A 19955-nucleotide genomic window follows, 5' to 3' on the forward strand; every position below is an offset into this window, starting at 1 on the left:
AAGATAATATGGGTGGGCACTCTCCATCCCCGTAGCCAGGCATCACCCCTTCCTTGCCCTTCCCTATCTCCCCTCCATCCATCCCTATAGCCTGGCATAAGCCCTTCCCTACCATCCATCCCGCAGCTAGGCATCAGCCCTACCCTACCCCCCCACCCCTCCCTGTAGCCTAGCGTTAGCCCTGTCCTACCCTCTACCCCCCCCCCCCCCATAGTCTAGCATCTCCCCTCCCCCTTCTCTGAAGCTCACCAACATTATAAATAAAACCTTTTGTTTTTTTAATGTCCTGGCCACTGCAGACACCAAAAATATGCCCCCCCAAGACAACAAAGAGCCCACCACCAGCATTACATATTAAAAAAAAACTGTTTTATCTGGCAGCTGGACTTGAGTTTCCTAAATCTGTATGCACGTAGTAGCAGATGCAGATTCACAGAGCACTGCAGTGTGATCCATGTGCTGGCTCCTGTGCCTGTTTGGGGCTGCAGGCCGGTGCAGAAATCTTGAGGGCTCAACTGAAGGCAGATTGAGTGAGAGACAAGGCTAGGGCCCACTACACCTACTGCTGGCAGCCTGGAACAGTGGAGGAAACCCGGCAGGCTGAGCCTGAACCACGGCACAGGAGGCAGATTTTCCCTTGCGTGCCGCGGGGGCACAGGGGATGAGGGGCAATGCAAGGCAGGTGCCCTGAGAGTAAGACCGATGGTCGGAGAGCAGTGACTGCAGCAGCAACAGCGCAGCACTGGAAGGACTAAGGACGTCCATCTCAGAAATGACCAAATGCAAGCCCTTTGGTCATGGGAAGAGCCAGAATTCGTAGTGCACTGGTCCCCCTCACATGCCAGGACACCAACCGGGCACCCTAGGGGGCACTGCAGTGGACTTCAGAAAAAGCTCCCAGGTACATTGCTCCCTTACCTTGTGTGCTGAGCCCCTCCAACCCCCCCCCCCCAAACCCACTACCCACAACTGTAAACCACTACCATAGCCCTTACAGGTGAACGGGAGTACCTACATGTGGGTACAGTGGGTTTGTGGTGGGTTTTGGAGGGCTCATATTTACCACCATAAGTGTAACAGGTGGGGGGGATGGGCCTGGGTCCGCCTGCCTGAAGTGCACTGCACCCACTAAAACTGCTCCAGGGACCTGCATACTGCTGTGATGGACCTGAGTATGACATTTGAGGCTGGCATAGAAGCTGGCAGAAAAGATTTTTAAACTATTTTTGAGGGTGGGAGGGGTTTAGTGACCACTGTGGGAGTAGGGGAGGTCATCCCCGATTCCCTCCGGTGGTCATCTGGTCAGTTCGGGCACCTTTTCGTGGCTTGGTCGTAACAAAACAGGACCAAGTAGAGTCGTCCAAGTGCTCATCAGGGATGCCCTTTTTTTTCCATTATGTGTTGAGGATGCCCATGAGTTAGGCATGCCCAAGTCCCGCCTTCGCTACGCCTCCGACATGCCCCCGGGAACTTTGGCCGTCCCCGTGACGGAAAGCAGTTGGGGACGCCCAAAATCAGCTTTCGATTATGCTGATTTGGGCGACCCTGGGAGAAGGACGCCCATCTTCCGATTTGTGTCGAAAGATGGGCGTCCTTCTCTTTCGAAAATAAGCCTGTTAGGCTTCCTCTTTTTACCCTCCCCCACCTAAGATTTTGATAAGTAAACTTAACAATCATGATTACCCCAGTATGAATCCTCACAGAACAGTCTAGTAAAAACACATAACAATATCCTACTTGTAAATATTAAGCATTGGTGAATACTCAAACATAATGAGGGCATTCCACAAAAGTGCACCTATGATTAATTCAGTTGGGTCTTTTAAAAAAAATTGAAGACATTTTTTGTTTAAGCAAGCTTTTGGATCTGTTAATGATTGATCTTCTGTTGTGGAATTAGTGTGATTTTGATGTTTGTATGATTTTATCTTTGTACCGCCTTATTGTATTTTATTATATTTGTTGAATTGTATACTGCTAAGGGTTTGAGATTGTGCCGTTTATAAAATTTTTAAATAAATAAAATACATACATTTAGGCACACTGGTCATTTCAAGAAAGTTGCCTAAAGTTAGACACCAAACTATCTCATACTAAGTTTCTGACGACTTTTTAGTGACTTTCGCACATGCTCAATTTCACTAAAAACAAGCACATGTGCCAGGGTGAGAAAGCAGGGCAGGCAGCGTGGCAGCAAATATCACAGCAGGAAAGCTTCTGTTGGCAGGGGACCCCTGCCAGCCCAGGTATGTGAGGTTATGGCGGGGATTGAGAGTGGTGGGGATCTGAGGCAAAATGTGTCAGAGAAAAATGTGCCCCCCCCCCCCCACTTTGGGCTCATGCCCCCTCCCAAATCGAGGTCTGGCTATGCCCCTGTTATTAACTCCAATAATTGATTGTTAGTGTCTAATTGACTAATTAGTTTACTTGTGGATCTGGGATCTGCACCCATTACAGAATCTGGGGGATATTGCTTTGCTTTGATTGCAGTCAAGGCCAGTTCTACCTATTTTTCTGCCCTATGTAACATAGAGGGGCATTTTCAAAAGAAACGTCCAAGTTGCGATTTGGACGTCCTTGCAAAACGTCCAAATCCAGGGGCGTGGAAACTCGTATTTTCGAAAAAAGATGGATGTCCATCTTTCGTTTCGAAAATACTGTCAGAGATGTCCAAATTCTTAAATTTGGACGTCCCTAGATTTGGACATCCCTAGACATGGACATTTCTGACTTTTTGCGATTTTTGAAACCAAAGACGTTCATGTCAAAACGTCCAAATGCAAGCCATTTGGAGGTGGGAGGAGCCAGCATTCATAGTGCACTGGTCCCCCTCACATGCCAGGACACCAACCGGGCACCCTAGGGAACACTACAGTGGACTTCATAAAATGCTCCCAGGAACATAGCTCCCTTAAATTGTATGCTGAGCCCCCCAACCCCTCCCCCAAACCCACTACCCAGAACTGTACACCACTACCATAGCCCTTACGGGTGAAGGGGGGCACCTATATATGGGCACAGTGGGTTTTGGAGAGCTCTCTGTTTCCTCCACAAAAGTAACAGGTAGGGGGGGATATGGGCCTGGGTCCGCCTGTCTGAAGTGCACTGCAGTACCCACTAAAACTGCTCCTGGGACCTGCATGCGCTGTCATGGACCTGAGTATGACATTTGAGGCTGGCATGACAAATTTTTAAAGATGTTTTTTGAGGGTGGGAGGGGGTTAGTGACCACTGGGGGAGTAACAGGAGGTCATCCCCGATTTCCTCCGGTGGTCATCTGATCATTTCGGGCACTTTTTTGTGCCTTATTTGTAAGAAAAACACGTCTGGGTGAAAGCATCCAAGTGTTTGTCAGGGACATCCTTGGTTTCTTCAATTTGTCGAAAGATGGATGTCCTTCTTTTTCAAAAATGAGCCCGATAGTAACATAGTAGATGATGGCAGATAAAGACCTGTACAATCCATCCAGTCTGCCCGAAGAGATAAACTCAATACATAAGGTATGAGGTGATACAAAATAATACAACATATGAATACATGAACTTGATTTGTCCATGCTATTTTAAGTCTTTCCTGGTATTGTCCTTGTTCAAAAACTTTTGAAGTTATTATCAATGCCATTCCTGACATTATTCCTGAGTCTTCCTCCCGTCAGCCTAAATTCATATCCTCTAGTTCTACCACCTTCCCGTTTGCTCACTTTCTAGTCTTAAAATTGAGTTCCCCCTTTTATTCTCTCTCACTTTCAGGTGTTCCTTTTACTTTTCTATTTCAGTTCTCTCAAATCCTTCTGTCACTTTCCTTCAGAGTGGTATTGTAATTCTTTGTCTTCCTACTCTTTCTATTCTCTTCTCTTGCTTCTGTCTTTTATACTTTTCCTGCCTCTCTCCCCTTTTGTTTTCCTCCCTCTCCTTGTTCTCCTAAGTTCTCTTCTCCATGCCTCATCTCCTTCCCCTCTAATATGGCCTTGGATTTATTTCCTGCCTTCTCTAATCCAGGGTCGTCTTCTGGTCTTCTTTCTTTTCTACATAATGGGTCCGTTTTCCCTTTCACTCCACCCAATAACCAGTACTCTTGCCTCTTACTCCATCCTTGATTCTTGCTCCCTCAGTTTCTAGTCCACTCTCTCTCTCTCTCTCCTTCCCTCTTCTTCCTGTTCCCTCTTCATTCTCCACATCTTTTCCTGCCCCAATCTCTGATTCTCTGTATCATTGTCTTTTTGCAACCCTTCTTCACATCCTGGGTCCCTTCTCTTGCCTTCTCTCCTCCTGAGCTTTAGCAAGCTTTCCCCCACATCTTGCTCCTGGAAGGCCCTTCCCATGCTCCTTATCCCTTCCCCCAAATGCTTACTGTACTCTTGAACCCTCTCAAGCTTTCACCATGTTCCCTCTCTCCCCTGTGAAAGTTCTCACCTTTCACAACATTTCAAAATGTTTCCTCTCACCCAAGCTTTTACAGCGCCCCTCCTCACCCCCCCCCCACAAGCTTTCACAGTACCTCCTCTCACTTCCCCTTCACCATGATCGTAGAATTCCTCCTCTTCCTCTCCCAGGTCTCAGAGAGCATTCTTTCACCCTCACTCAGGTGGGTCTCACAGTGTTTCCTTTATTCTCATCCCCATCCAAGAGCTAACAGTGCCTCCTCAAACTTCTCCCTTCGCCCTGGCTTTCACAGTGTTTCCTGTCCTTCTCAGGACACTATTTGACTTGTATTTCTCCTGCCCTTCCCATGCCGGGCCCAGTGTAGCAGGCATCCATTATCCTTTTCCCCAGCTGGCAGATGAAGCAGCGCTTTACACAACATTTCTTTCATGAAAAGGAGAGCCAGTCTCATAGTATGAGCTGCCAAATCTCGCTGCTCATTCTGCGAGATGTTGTACTAAGCATTGTTTCTGCCTGCTGAAGTGGGGGGGGGGGGGGGGAGGCAGGGTGATGTGAGCAGAGCAAAAGCAGCGGGGTTAGGAGTACCAGGCTGGGGCTGGTGGCAGAGGGAAAGGAGCTCTGGAGCTGCAGTGACCTGATTGTCACTGAGGAGAGATGAGCAACAGCAAATGCAGGGAGGATAAAACCTCTTTGTCTTAGCTTTGATGCTGACCCCCTGGATGTGCCGCTCTAGGTGACTGCCTAGTTTGCCTAATGGTTGCACTGACCCTACCTCTCCTACTCCTGTCAGAGAGTAGGCCAGCACTCACCTGTTTCTCAAATCAAAAACTAAACTCCTACCTCCCTGGATATTCTTATCTATAAACTGTGGCAATCATCTCCCAAATCAGCTGGATCACATAAATGAATTGTGGGGGACCCTGACAGTTCCTAGAAACAAATTTATCTGAAGGGGTGGAAGATAAAGGAGAGATGACAAAACCAACCTGAATATGGAATGATTGTGTGGAGATAATGGCATTCAAACTTTACAGCTAACAAATGAAAAATTTCTTTGGCTAGAGCACACAAGGAAAGGACAACTAAACAGACTGGATGGGCCAACTGGTTTTCATTTCCTGATTTCTACTACATTACAAAGAAACAGTCTGTGGTAGAGTTGATTGTGGCATTTTCTCAAAACTCTGTATTCTTGTGGTTCTAGACTTGAATTTAGATGCTATGAGAAAATATTACACAATAATAGTTTTATTCTGTTTAAGATTAATGAGGAGTTGATCTGCCCTTTATAGGGATCAGAGAAGGTTCTCGCCTCTCACATTGCTGTAATCTTTATTGACACAACCCTCACTCCCTAAGCTAAGGAAACATCTTGTTGGCTTTGCTAAACCTGATCTACATTGTTTTAATTCTGAAAAGGTTTCTGTCTGGTTTGATGGTATTTCCATTTTTGTGAGCTGTGGAGGAGTTGTAAAGACAATCTTGGGCTCATTTTTGAAACAGAAAAACATCTAAAAAGTGGTGTAAAGCAGCATTTGGACGTTTTTCTCACAAACCTGCCTCCCAGAAATGCCAAAAGATCATCCCGAAAATTTCTTAATCTACACTTCCCCAGTTGTAAAGGTCAAAAATACAAACTTGTTCACGCGACCTCCTTCTCCTGTAGAAGTACGCAGTTGTGGAACACACTTCCAGCTAACCTGAAAGCAATCGACGAAATATCCAACTTTCGCAAATCCCTGAAGACCTACCTCTTCAATAAGGCCTACAAAGAGACCCCATAGCTCAACTATACCACATCACCAATCCACTCTAATCCGAATATCATCTTTCTATACCTATTTTATTAATATTTCTTTCCATCCTTAATCTCTTTGCATCAATAATTGTATCTGATATCCTGGTATGGCATTACCATAACAGACCTCTGTAAGCCACATTGAGCCTGCAAATAGGTGGGAAAATGTGGGATACAAATGCAATAAATAAATAAAATCAGTATTTTTGAAACCTATTTCTAGACGTTTTTCTATGAAGTCCATCAGAAGTGCATCCAAATCTCAAGGGGGCATATCAGGGGTGTGTTCAGGCTGGGACTTGGTCATTCCTCAGACTTAGATGTTTTTCAGCCATAATAGAACAAAACAAAACCATTCAGGACTAAAACTAAGACATTTTGAGCTAGACCTGTTTTTATAACGAATAATACACAAAAAGGAGCCCTAAATAACCAGAGGACCATTGGAGGGAATCAAGGATGACCTCCTCTTATTCCCCCAGTGGTCATTAACCCCCTCCCACCCACCCCCAAAATGTGATTAAAAATATTACTTGCCAGCCTCAGATGTTATACTCAGGTCCATTAGAACAACATGCAGGTCCCTGGAGTAGTCTAGTGTTAGGTGCAGTGCACTGCAGACAGGTGGACCCAGGCTCCTACCCCCCTACCTGTTACACTTGTGGAGGAAACTGTGAGCCCTCCAAAAGTCACCAGAAACCCACTGTACCCACATATAGGTGCCCCCTTCACCTGTAAGAGCTATGGTAGTGGTGTACAGTTGGGGGTAGTGGGTTTTGGGGGGCTCAGCACACAAGGTAAGGGAGCAATGGTGAGATGTGTACCTGAGAGCATTTTATGAAGTCCACTGCAGTGCCCCCTAGGGTGCCCTATTGCTGTCCTGGGATGTCAGGGGGACCAGTCTACTAAAAATGCTGGCTCCTCCTACATCCCAGTGGCTTGATTTTGTGCGTTTTGCACTTGGACAGTTTTTTTTTTTTAATGGATCAAAAAACAAAATGTCCAAATCACAAAACGTTGTTCAAAACAGTATTTTCGAAAACAAAAGGTAGACGTTTTTCTTTTTTGAAAATGACCTTGTCCAAAGTCGTACTTAAACGTCATATCTACTATAACTACTATAAATCACTTCTATAGCGCTACCAGTCATAAATGCCCCTGTCTGTAAACGATACAGAGTCTTTTGAAAAAATCTCACCTGCAAATATAAACAGGGCAAAGAGCAACATGGTGCTGTTTAGGAGCTGGCAGTGGCGTTCTTAGGGGGGCTGGCACCCGGGGCGGATTGCCGATGCGCCCCGCCCCCGGGTGCAGCGCCTTCCCCCCGATGCAGCGCGGACCCCCCCCCCGGTGAAAGGACCCCCCCGCGAAGGAAACCCCCCCCCCCCCCCCGCTGGGTGCACGCCTCTCCTCCGTTGTTCCATGCTTCTTCTCTGCCCCGGAACAGGAAGTAACCTATTCCGGGCCAGAGAAAAAGCATGGAACAAAGGAGGACAGGTGTGCGCGGCACCCCCCCCGGCGGCGTGCACCCGGGGTGGACCGCACCCACCGCCCCCCCCCCTAGGAACGCCACAGGGAGCTGGGCAACAGGACTGGTCTAACCGTTAGACAAGACTAAGTTGTCACCTAAGGCAGCAGCTTCTGGAGGGCGAGGGGCAGGATAGCAAAGAGCAGTTGCAGTCAAAGCTATCCAATGGATCCTGACAGTCATGCAAACTCAAAGAACAATCAACGCTACTTTTAGCTGCAGGAAAGGTAGGTAATTTTCAAATAACTCATTTAAATTACTTTTGGAAACAGCCCTTGTGATGATGTCCAATTATGTGTTTTTATTGTGTGGAATGGTCATGATTGTTCAGTTTAATTATCAAAAGCTTTTGGGGGGGGTGGGGGAGTAGTGGACAGGCTAGCTGCAAGGTTGGTTGGTTGAGGTGGGGAAGGCATAAGTTGAAGGTTCTCCTAAGGCAGCGCTTCCCAAACATTTTCAGGCTGTAAACTTATAGTTGTGGCCACGGTGATTTCCTGACCCTGCCAAGGTGCATCAGAATGACACACCTGTGTATTTTCAGGGCAGGTCACATGACCTATTTGGAGGTCACAAGTGCTGGCCTAGATTGCTCAATAGGGGAAAGGGAATGGGACTTAATATACCACCTTTCTGTCCTCTTTGCAACTACGTTCAAAGTGGTTTATATAGTATATACAGGTACTTATTTGTACCTGGGGCAATGGAGGTTTAAGTGACTTGCCCAGAGTCATAGGGGGCTGCAGTGGGAATAGAACCCAGTTCCCTGGGATCAAAGTCTGCTGCACTAACTACTAGGCTACTCCTCCACTCCCACAGGCACTGCTGGGCAGTCACTCGTTTCCGTCACTCCTCTCCAAGTTTGACAGACCATCTGAAATGGAATAGGCTTGATTTTAAAATCTAGGTTGCTTTCAAGTAGGAATGATTTTGTTCAGCAAAACTGGGAAACAACCCTTGAAAAAATGGAATGTAGCTTCCAAAGATGGAGATGACGTTTACCTCAGTTTTGTGGGTGTGTTTTAATTATTATTGCTTTAATTGCTGCAGCACTGATTGCTCTGACCTCCCCACCAGTAGCCCAGCAAAGATGTGATATGATATACCAGCTGATATTTAAAACCATATAACAGGTCAGGAATGGCAACTAGGCAGTTAAATGGTACTTAGCCAGCTATCTGGCAAATATTCAGCAGGCTATCGCCAGTAAGTGCTTAGCGAATAGCCAGTTATATCATGCAATATAACTGGCTATCTGATGATATTCAGCGCATCGCTGGTTAAGTTTGGGAACCAAGTTTGGCCGCAAAAATAGCAGGTCTATCTTCGGCTGATTTAAACTTAACCAGTGCTAAATATCGGCTTGGCCACTTAAATTTAAACCAGTCAAAATACATCCGGATATTTAATGCCAGTCACTGAAAATGGCCCGGCATTGAATATCCAGGCTCAGTGCCAAACACAGGAGGCAGCCCAGCTACCTCCCACACTCTTAATAGTGGGCCCATAGTATTTATATTCTGCCAACTCCCCCAAAAAAGGTTCAAAGTGGATTACAATAAATCAGTATATAAACAAAAAAACAGCACCACAGGCCTTTAAAAATGGAACACAGTTCTTTAATGAATAAGCCTTGAAAAAAAGACCCGACACGGGCTGTGTTTCGGTGACTAGCACCTGCGTCAGGGGTCACAGTGATGACGTGGAAAACTCGGGGAATAACTCAAATATATTTCTCTACAATATATATAGTAAAAGCTACAAAACAACAAGGCACTTTCACTTTCTGTATCAAGAAAGTGAAAGTGCCTTGTTGCTTTGTAGCTTTTACTATATGAGATGTGGGGTAAGGAATAATATATTGTAGAGGAATATATTCGAGTTATTCCCCGAGTTTCCACGTCATCACTGTGACCCCTGACGCAGGTGCTAGTCACCGAAACACGGCCCGTGTCAGGTCTTTTTGTCAAGGCTCATTCATTAAAGAACTGTGTTCCATTTTCAAAGGCCCGTGGTGCTGTTTTTTTGTTTGGACTTTAGTCTGTACTTCGTTCCCTCTCTTTTGCTATATCCAAGAAATCAGTATATAACAGACAATGATCACAAGAGTCAATAACAGAAAATTATTGTAATAAATATTTTCTAAATAAATATGTTTACAATTAAAAAAAAAGCAAGTAGGAAGATAAAGGGTTCATTTTTAAAAGAGAAAACCATCTCAAAAATGGCATAAAGTGGCATTGGACAATTTTTCTCTGAAAAACGTGCAAATTGCGATTTTTGAAACTTGGATTTGAGATGTTTTTCTCTGCAGTGCTTGCAAATCACAAGGGGGTGTGTTGGGGCAGAATTTGGGGGTTCCTAAAACTTGGATATTTTTCTACCATAATGGAACAAAGCAAAAACGTCCAGGGATAAACCTCCAGGGTTACAAGTTAGAGATTTTGGTCTAGACCTGTTTAAATCACACTTAGGACACAAAAAGGTGCCCTAAATGACCAAATGACCACTGGAGGGATTAAGGCATGACCCCCCTTACTCCCTCAGTGGTCACTGACCCCCCTCTCACCCCCAAAGATGTGAAATGGCGAATGCCATAACGATATATTGTAAGCCACATTGAGCCTGCAAATAGGTGGGGAAATGTGGGATACAAATGCAATAAATAAAATAAGCAGTACATACCAGCCTCTATAATAGCTTCAGATGTTATAGCCAGTCCTATTAGAGCAGCAAGAAGGTCTCTGGAGTAGCCTAGTGGTCGATGTAGTGCACTATGGAGAAGGGGATCCAGACCCATATCCCACTCTAACTGGTACACTTGTGGTAGAAAGTGTGAGCCCTCCAAAACCCATCAAAAACCTACTGTACCCATGTATAGGTGACACCTGCAGACATAAGGGCTATTGTAGTGGTGTACAATTGGGTACAGTAGGTTTTTGGTGGGTTTTGGAGGGCTCACCATACAGTATAAGGGGGGTAACGGTGAGATGCGTAACTGGGACCTTTTATGTGAAGTCCACTGCAGTGCCCCCTAGAGTGTGCTCTGCTGGGATGTCTGTGTGGCCAGTCTACTAAGAATGCTGCCCCCCCCCCCCCCCCCCCAAGTTCATCCCAGTGACTTGTTTTTGTGCATTTTTTCCTTGGACATTTTTGTTTAATAATGGTCACAAAAGAAAAACACACTGAGCACAAAACATCTAGGAAATAGCCATTTTTGAAACAAAAAGACATTTTTCTGGTTTGAAAATTGCTATGTTTGCCACTAGAATTTTGGACGTTTTCCGCAAAATGTCCAAAATCGAATTTAGATGTCAGGTTGAAAATGCCCCTCATAATCTGTTACAATAATCTAAGTATGACATAATCAGCGATTGAACCAAAACAGCAAAATATTTCTCAGAAAACAAGGAATGTATATTAGAAAGCTTTTTGAGTTGAACCCCTCCCCCCCCCCCCCAGTTCGTACTACTTGCTCAAGATTACAAGGAGCAGCAGTGGGACTTGAGCTGGGCCTCTGGATGTCAAGACCAGTGCTCTAACCACTAGGCCACTCTTCTCATAGTGAGTAGGGTGTAGAGAGTTTTAAATACAGGACAGGACAAATGTTCATATAGCACTGAAGAAATCAGTTTGTTTTATTCTCTTAAATGTCATGTACTTTGACATTTCAAAGTTGGAAGTTGAAATGTACAAGTATAGCCTTGTGCACCGAAAATTGATAGTTTTGAGAGAAAATTCTTTATTCCCATACTATATATCTGTGCTCTAAAGTGTTCACTCCATCTTCCTTCAACCAACTCCATGGAAGACAGGACAGAACGACACAGAAGGGAAGGATGAGGGGATAAAGAAGAAAGAAGAGCTGGATTTTTGTGAGAGGTGTTAACTGCTTTTGGCTAGAGTCTCAGGCCCCCTCTTCAGATCTCCATTACACATCCTGCTTCTAACGCTGCTATTCCCGTCTGAATGTCACCTATAAATCTGAGCGCTCTTTCTGTGAACACTCAGAATAGAAGCCTCACTAGCTCTCCTGGATTTATGGCCTAGTTGGGCATGCTGTGAGTCACCGGCTGCTGCCAACTGGGGAGGGACCTGCTGTTTTCCAACAAATCATTGAGTCTTACACAGATATCACACAATGTCTGCAGAACAGTGTGCTGCCTGCATCTCTTAAAACATCAACTTGACCATTTCTTCTTCCCCTTCTTTGTTGTATGTCTAGGTTTTCATTTCTTTTAGTAATAATTCTATTGATAAACCTGGAGCATTTTATCTTGTACACGTGAATACTTCTATTGGAAAAAATATTGCATGTTTTTAATGTGATCGGTAGGCCCTTTGCAGAAATGCCAAGTTAACCAGACCCAGGCTGGAGATGTGGGGACAGTCCTGATGCATTATGGACCTGCAGCACTGATATCAATGGGCAGGATCAGGAACTATATATCCCACACTGCTTGAAAACCAGGACTGTCTAAAAGGATGGAACCTGGAACTGGGAAGCTTGGCATCTCTGCCTTTGAGTGTAGCAGAGAGCTGCCTTCTCCCCTGAGACCTCTCTTCAGCTGTTCAGATTGTGTTCATGACATATATATGGGATGGTATGCTTTGATCCTCAAAGGTCACATGAACCTTATAATGGGTCTAGGTCTATCTATCTATTTAGGTCACATGAACATCAATAACAAAAATGTTGAATTTAATCATATATAAATAAATAACAATATATAGATACAGATATAGATGATTAAATTGAACACTTTTGCTATTGATGTTCGTGTGACCTATAATAAATAGATAGAGACCTAGAGCAGGGGTGGGCAACCTTGGTCCTCAAAGGCCACAACCCAGTTGGGTTTTCAGGATTTCCCCAGTGAATATGCATGAGCTCTATTTGCATGCACTGCCAAATTGTATACAAATAGATCTCATACATATTCATTGGGGAAATCCAGAAAACCCGATTGGGTTGCAGCCCTCAAGAACCAAGGTTGCCCACCCCTGACCTAGAGCCATTCCAAAGAAATATATATGCTCTATGATGGTGGCAGATAGCAGAGAGCATGCCGAAGGAACTCCATTGTCTTTACTGAGTTTCAGGGGCGTAGCCAGACCTTGAGGTGAGAGGGGGCTAGAGCCCAAGGTGGAGGGGGGGGGCACATTTTGGTCACCACCCTTTTATTTAAACTGAGCATGCTCAATTTCACTAAAAGGAGTGTGCCCGACGTGAGGGGAAGAGAGAGCAGGGCAGGCAATGTGGTGGTGCTGGAGACCAGCGCTGCACTGTTTTCAGCTGGTGGGGGTTGGGGACCCCCGCCAGCCAACCAAGGGCCCAGAGCAAATTTGGGGGGGGGGGGGGGCTCAGGCCCCTGTGGCCCAACCTAGCTACACCACTACTGAGTTTATCATTTGCTTAGCAGCTCATTTACTACCAGTAATGCATCTTGCATACTGCAGAACCAATTTTACTCTTTGTGGTCATTAACAGCATTAGTATGCGGTGTTAGTGACTCCTTACTGTGTTTCTGGGTTTTGAAGACTTTTCCACTGTGAAGAGGAAAGGGAAGATTCAGGCTTACCCTGTCTCCCAGCCTGCAGTAGTCTTTAGCTTAAACCAGTTAACATATCAGATTTCAAAGTACGGAATATGTTTCTATTTGAAGAATCGGAGCGGTTGAAATCGTTCATTGATGCTAAGGGCTAACTAGCCAGCTCTTCTTATGTGAGGTGGGGGCAGGTCTGCAAGATGATTAGAGTTTTGGGTCTGCTGTGTATCGTTCTTTCAGACATGTGCCAGCTTTTACCTATTCAGGCTATTTCTTTCTTTGTAAATTTATATTGTCTCCTCAGCATTTTCAAGCTTGGTGGATCCCCCCCTTTTTCAGGTCTCATGTGAACACATGAGATTGCACTTATTTTCCTGATCGGTTATGTGCTCCTGCTTAATTTTCTTTTTCTTTTTTTTCCATGTTCTGTTTTCCCTTCAAGAACTCTTGAAACATACCATTTCAAAATGCATAAATAAAGAGTATGTATCCTACTAGGAATGTCTAAGTATGGATGGGTGATGAGGGGGTGATTCTGTCTCCATTTAGGTTTCCAATGCTGCGCGGGAGTTGCCTATTATATAATGGCATCTGGGTCACATTGATTCCGTTACAGATTAGTAGCATAACCCTGCATTGATGCACCTAAATTTAGGTGCAACCATTTATATGCCATACTAAGAACACCATGCAATGGGTGTAACTTATAGAGTTCTAAGTTGTACATGTAAGTTGGAGACTCGCCCATGCCCCTCCCATGTTCCACCCCTTGCACTTGCACGCCATAGCCTTACCCGCTACCTTATAGAACAGTGCGTAGTATGCCATTTTTCAGTTATAGAATTGTATTTTATATGTTTGTAGTAATGTGATCGAGGGTTTGGCTTGGATCGGGCACAAACTCAGTCAAAAAGGAAAATACTTTATTGTTTGACACAACATGTGCCTCCTGTTACTTCACACGCTTATGTCCAACACAAGTACGGTCTCTATTTCCCTCTGGTTCCTCATGACAAAAACAAGTACTTTCTGAATGTAATTCAAGGTGTCTCCTACCTTGCCAGTCTTCCCTCACAAACTGATACCAGTAAAACTTGAGCCACACCACTTCCCTGGTCTACTCCTCTGGTAGAACAGCTCAGTAAATCAGGTGCGTAGCCAGATGACCAATTTTGGGTGGGCCTGAGCCCAAGGTGGGTGGGCATGGAATTCTCCCCTCCGATTTCCTCCTCTCTCCACTCCTCCCTTCCCACAAACCCCAAATATTAAATACTTGAGCTGGCGGGGATCCCCAAACCCTGCCAGCTGAAGATTTCTTCCTCCTGTTCGAGCAGCCAGCACTCTTTGAAACAGCAGCCTCAAATTGATGCTGCTGCCAGAAGACTGTGCATGCTCAGTGCTTTTGCAATGTGCGAAAACTGAGCATGTGCAGAAGGGCCATCTCAGCATCAGCTCAAGGTAAGTGCTGCAGGCTGACATTTAGAAGAGCACTGTTTGCCCAAAGAAAGAAAATCTTCAGCTGGCAAGGTTTAGGGATACTCACCAGCCACAGCAAGAGTGTTACGATTTTGAGTGGGCCTGAGTCCAAAGTGGGTGGGCCCCTGCCCACCCAGGCCCACCTGTGGCTATGCCACTGGCTCAGTTTAGAGTGGAGTCCTCTTGCTTCAGGGCCTCCCTCATGGAAACCTCTATATTCAGGGTCTTTCCTTTTGACTCCAACCTGGTCTGAGCCCCACCCCTCTGACTCAGCCTCAGCAGACTAGCGCTACCTGTTGTAAGGTGCCTAAGCTGCACCAGTGAGGGAGTGTCTCTAAGGAAACTCTGTCTTATATCACTCCCTCCCTCACAATGTTCTTAATAGATTAATTAAAAAAATAGATAGATAGATAGATATTTTGAATACTTGGGAATGGAGGAGTAACCTAATGGTTAGTGCAGTGGACTCCTAGAGAACTAGATTCAAATCCCACTGCAGCTTCTTGTGACCCTGGGCAAGTCACTTAACCCTCCATGGTCCCAGGTACAAAAAAAACCAAAACTTAAGATTGTGAGCCCACAGCTCTGTGTATGTCTAGAAAAGCACTATAGAAATGATAAGTAGTAGTAGTATTACTTGCTGTAGGTATCCTCTAAAACTTTGGCCAGTCCTGCTTCTTTGTCAGGTGCATGATAACATAGCAGCACTATGAATTATGTTGCTCTTTAATAGTACATGTGACTCAGTAAGATGAGATTTCCAAAAAGATCAAACACATCCTACTCCAGTATGAAATGCAACTCAGAAAGATGAAGGGCACCACAGCTATTTCATTTAACCTAAAAATTCTGGATACTAAAAAAAGTAATCATTTAGGGGTCGATATTCAAAGCAATTTAACTGTCCACGGAAATGACTCTTTGGGGCTGACCGCTAATTCTTAGCGGAAGTTAACTGGTTAGTGCTGCTGAAAATAACCAGTTAGCACCAAATTGAAAACCGATTATTTTGGGGGCATTCCGGGGGGTGGAGTTGGCACTTGGCTGGTTAAGTGTTGATATTCAGCACTTAACCGACCAGGTTAACTGCATAAATAGGACCCTATAAAAGTTAATCCTATCTTTATGGAGTAACCCATAGCTGGTTAAGTCTGAATATTGCACTTAACTGGCTATACATTTAGCCAGCTCTGCAAAACTGGAAATTGAGGGGGTCTTATACAAAGCGATGGTAAGCCCAATGGGGGCTTACCACATGCTAAAACGGAACTACCGCCGGCCCAATGTGGCCGCCGGTCATGGTTCCGGCTGGAACGTGCGCCATTTTCAGTGCTCCAGGAAATTATTTCCCCAGCGCAGCGCTAACCTGGCAGTAAACAGGCATCGCTGAGTTACCACAGGAGCCCTTACTGCTACCTAAATGGGTGGCAGTAAGAGCTCCCTGCCGCATGTCCATGCAGTTAGAATTATCTTACCGCGTGGCCATTTTTTGGGAGCATTTTATCGGCTGTGGTAAAAAAAAGGCCCTGGTGCATGGGAAAAACGGCCCCTACCGCTACCACAGGGTCCTTTTCCCTGCAGCTTAGTAAAAGGACCCCCTCAATACTGATGCCCAGACATGGCCTAGGATTGAATTTCCAGGTTTAATGCCAGCAGCAGTCAGCAAAACACTGATTGCCACCATCTGAATATCGGGCTCTTAGATTTTTCAAAATATCAACTGGACTGTTTATTGACTGTATTACTTTCTCTTTGTATTTTGTGTATAGGTTTTCTTACTTATATTAAAAAAAAAATTCTAGTCTTATTCCTTTGAATGTCTGATCTCCCTCCCTGAGCCGACCCTTCAGTTGCTCATTTAGAGACCGTTTTTCTAAATCGTGGTAAAATTTGCAGCTGCAATTTATATTCAGGTGATGAACTTGAATGAATGTTATGATTTGATGATGTATCATCTTAGTAATGTCCAGGTTCTATTGATGTAATCCACATAGAACCGTGGTAAATGACGGAATATAAGATATATTGTTATGTTATGTTAAAATCGTGCTCACAAATATATATGCAAATTTGCTTGGGCTGTTACTGGTAGCGTACCGAGGGTGGGATGGTGGGGGCGGTCCACCCCAGGTACAAGCAGCAAGAGGGTGCGCGGAGCAGATGCGCTGCTGTCGGCTCTACCGGTCCCTTTTTTCCTTTGATGTTACTTCCTTTTACGGGGCTGGGGCCCGGCAGAGCTGACAGCTGCATGCCTGCTCTGCACACCCCCTTGCTAGGAGGAAAGGTGGGGGGGGGGGGATGACACGCTGGGGGATGACGCATTGGGGGAGCACAGAGGCGACCCACCTGGGGTGGCCAAGAAGCTAGGAATGCCACTGGCTTACAAAATAAGGGTGGTTACGCTTGCAATTTAATTGTTTAATTGGACTTAGCAACCAAAAATAGGCTATTATTGGTGTTAATTAGCAGTAATTGGCTTGAATTAGCAGTTGCATGCATAACTGCCCATAGTTGGTATTCTATAAACCAGAGTTGTCCAATCTTAGCCTTCAAGTGCCGCAATCCAATCAGGTTTTCTGGATTTCCCCAATGAATATGCATGACATCTATTTACATGCACTGCCTCCATTGTATGCAAATAAATCTCATGCATATTCATTGGGGAAATCCTGAAAACCTGACCTGGCGAGGGCCAAGGTTGGACACTCCTGTTATAAACAGTGTGAGTAAAATCTGTAACACACAACTGCAAGGGGGATGTTGATATGGGAGGGGCATGGGTGTGTCAGGGTGGATCGAAGGCGTGGTTTCAAGTTTTACATGTAATTTTAAAATAACGGTGTTCCGCACTTAAATTTAGACACGGGCATTTGTACCTCATTTTTGTTGGTGCAAATGGCAGTTCCTAAATTTACACACAACCTCTCCGCTTAAGCATTATTCTATAAACCATGCCGAACTTTAGGCGCATCTTATAGAATACTGCTTGAGAAATGTTTTTTTCGGCACCATTTCTACAGTTCACCCCTGTGTTCTTTCAGGGCACCTAACTTTAAGCGCCATTTTGAGAATTTACCCCATAATGGTTGGAATGTCGAAGGAGCTTTGAAATACTCAAATTTTTCATCTGTAAGGAAATAAGCATTGGTACAAAAACTAGAAATATAAGTGATTCTGCTTATTTCAACTGCCAGTGAATTGTGTAAAACATAACTCACTTGTTAAGTACAACAAAATATGGTCTCCTTTACTAAACTCACTACGTAATAACCTTTGTCAGAATTGAAATTATGTATTACTCCTGTGACTTATGATTATGATCTGTTATCGAAATAATCCCGGACTTGCCCTAACTTGAACATGTATGCTGATGCTTGTTACTGTTAACTTGTTAAGCTGGCTAATTGCTTTATTTTAGCCATTTGTTATCATTTATAAAACAATAAAAATATTGGAACTAAAAAAAAAAATGTTTTATTTTTCCACATATTACTGCTTCATATATCAGTTGAACATTCTTGTTACCAGAAGTTTCCCTTGTTTAATAGATTGCATATTTTAAGTTAGCTCAATCAAAGTACTGGGAGCCTGACTGTGTGGAGCGTGTCTTTCCAGCTGTTTGGAAACGGCTGAGCTGTGCTCTGTACCAGGATCTCTGGGTGTCTCTCCTATTCACCCTCTTGGGATTTTTTCCTTGCAGCTCGCCTTCCTCTTCCACCTCTCTAAAATGGATTTTAACCTGCTGACAGAGGCAGAAGCTCGCAGCCCAGACCTGTCTCTCTCCGACTCTGGGACTCCTCACCATGATCACAGCTGCAAGGGGCAGGAGCACAGCGGTGAGTCTCTTCACATACAGGGCAGGATGTCGCTGGACAAGTTGTACTCAGAATCAAACAACTCCTTCCAGGCAAACATGACCCTTTTCTCATCTTGTGGGAAATTAGACCTATTGTCAGGCCCTTCTTTAAAAAGAGAGAACAATTAGTTTGAAAAGTCTTCTTGCACTATAATTGTGGTGTTTTCTGCTGAATGAGAATGCTTCCAAATTTTAAATGAATTAAAAGCAATGAAAATCAATTAAAGTCATGGCCAAGGAGTAATTGGAACCTAATAAGCAGGCAGGGCCGTGGGCATGCAGTCTGTCATTTGAAAGCATACTTTGGTAGTTGGAAATGTTAGGAGAGGTGTTTTGACAGATGTAAGGAGCTACGCAGGGCAGCTGTCCATTGAAAAAGTGTGTTTTGTACAACCACATGCTTTTCAACCCTGCTTTATAGCCTGTACTATCTTATCTAAGTAAGGCCCCACCATGAGTCTCTGCATGTTACCCCATATCTCTCTGTATCCCAGTCAGACTGCCCCTGGAGCTCAGCGCTTACTGATATTGGGTGGAGAATATAACACCGACTGGGCTGGTGGTTGGGAGGTGGGGATAGAGCTGGGCAGACTTATACGGTCTGTGCCAGAGCCAGTGGTGGGAGGCAGGGCGGGTGGTTGGGAGGCGGGGATAGTGCTGGGCAGACTTATACGGTCTGTGCCCTGAAAAAGAAAGGTACAAATCAAGGTAAGGTATACACAAAAAATGGCACATGTGAGTTTATCTTGTTTAGCAGACTGGGTGGACCGTGCAGGTCTTTTTCTGCCGTCATCTACTATGTTACTATGTTAAGGATTGGTGTCATAGGTGGTCTGCGACTCAGACATTTGGGAAGGCTAAAGAGGGGCGGGGCTGGGCGGGGCTAAGATGAAGCTAGGATTGGGTAGGATGGGGCATGGCGAGGGTGGGGGTAATACCTATGTTAGCAGTAAATAGACAGCAGGGAACAGAACTGGGAAGGACCCTCTACTGTTTTGCTCTGGTGAAGCTACATCAGCTGAATTCCCAACCCCCAGTACCTCTATTACTGATAGTAATATTCATACTAAATACATTCCAGAGAATTATATGTGGAAAAAAATCAAAACAATGCACCAAAATAATACAACATATTAAACAGAATAGTATTTAGTTATAGAATTACTCCATGATGTTTTTTCTTGATAATTCATCGTGTGTGATGTTTGCACCAGAGCAAAACTAATGCAATGCCTCTGAAGCTCTTGTCCAAGTGGTTTGGATTGGAAGTAGCAGAAAAGCGCATGCCAATAAATTGGATCAAATATCAGAACAGAAACAGCCTTCCTTTAGAAAACCTGCCATAATAATCGCAGGTCACTCCACAATT

General features: G+C 44.7%; 1 protein-coding gene across 1 annotated transcript in view; it reads left to right on the forward strand.

Annotated features, from left to right (window-relative positions):
• Window positions 1–19955, forward strand: part of LOC115471189 (pituitary homeobox 3) — a 192791-nt gene that overhangs the window by 84906 nt on the left and 87930 nt on the right. Inside the window, exon 2 of the mRNA XM_030204885.1 lies at window positions 18431–18566. Within this exon, the coding sequence (XP_030060745.1) occupies window positions 18458–18566 (109 nt within the window). The 5' untranslated portion in view covers window positions 18431–18457. The remainder of the gene's footprint in view (window positions 1–18430; window positions 18567–19955) is intronic.

The sequence above is a fragment of the Microcaecilia unicolor genome, chromosome 5 (genome assembly GCF_901765095.1).
Source record: "Microcaecilia unicolor chromosome 5, aMicUni1.1, whole genome shotgun sequence".
Taxonomy (NCBI): Eukaryota; Metazoa; Chordata; class Amphibia; order Gymnophiona; family Siphonopidae; genus Microcaecilia; species Microcaecilia unicolor.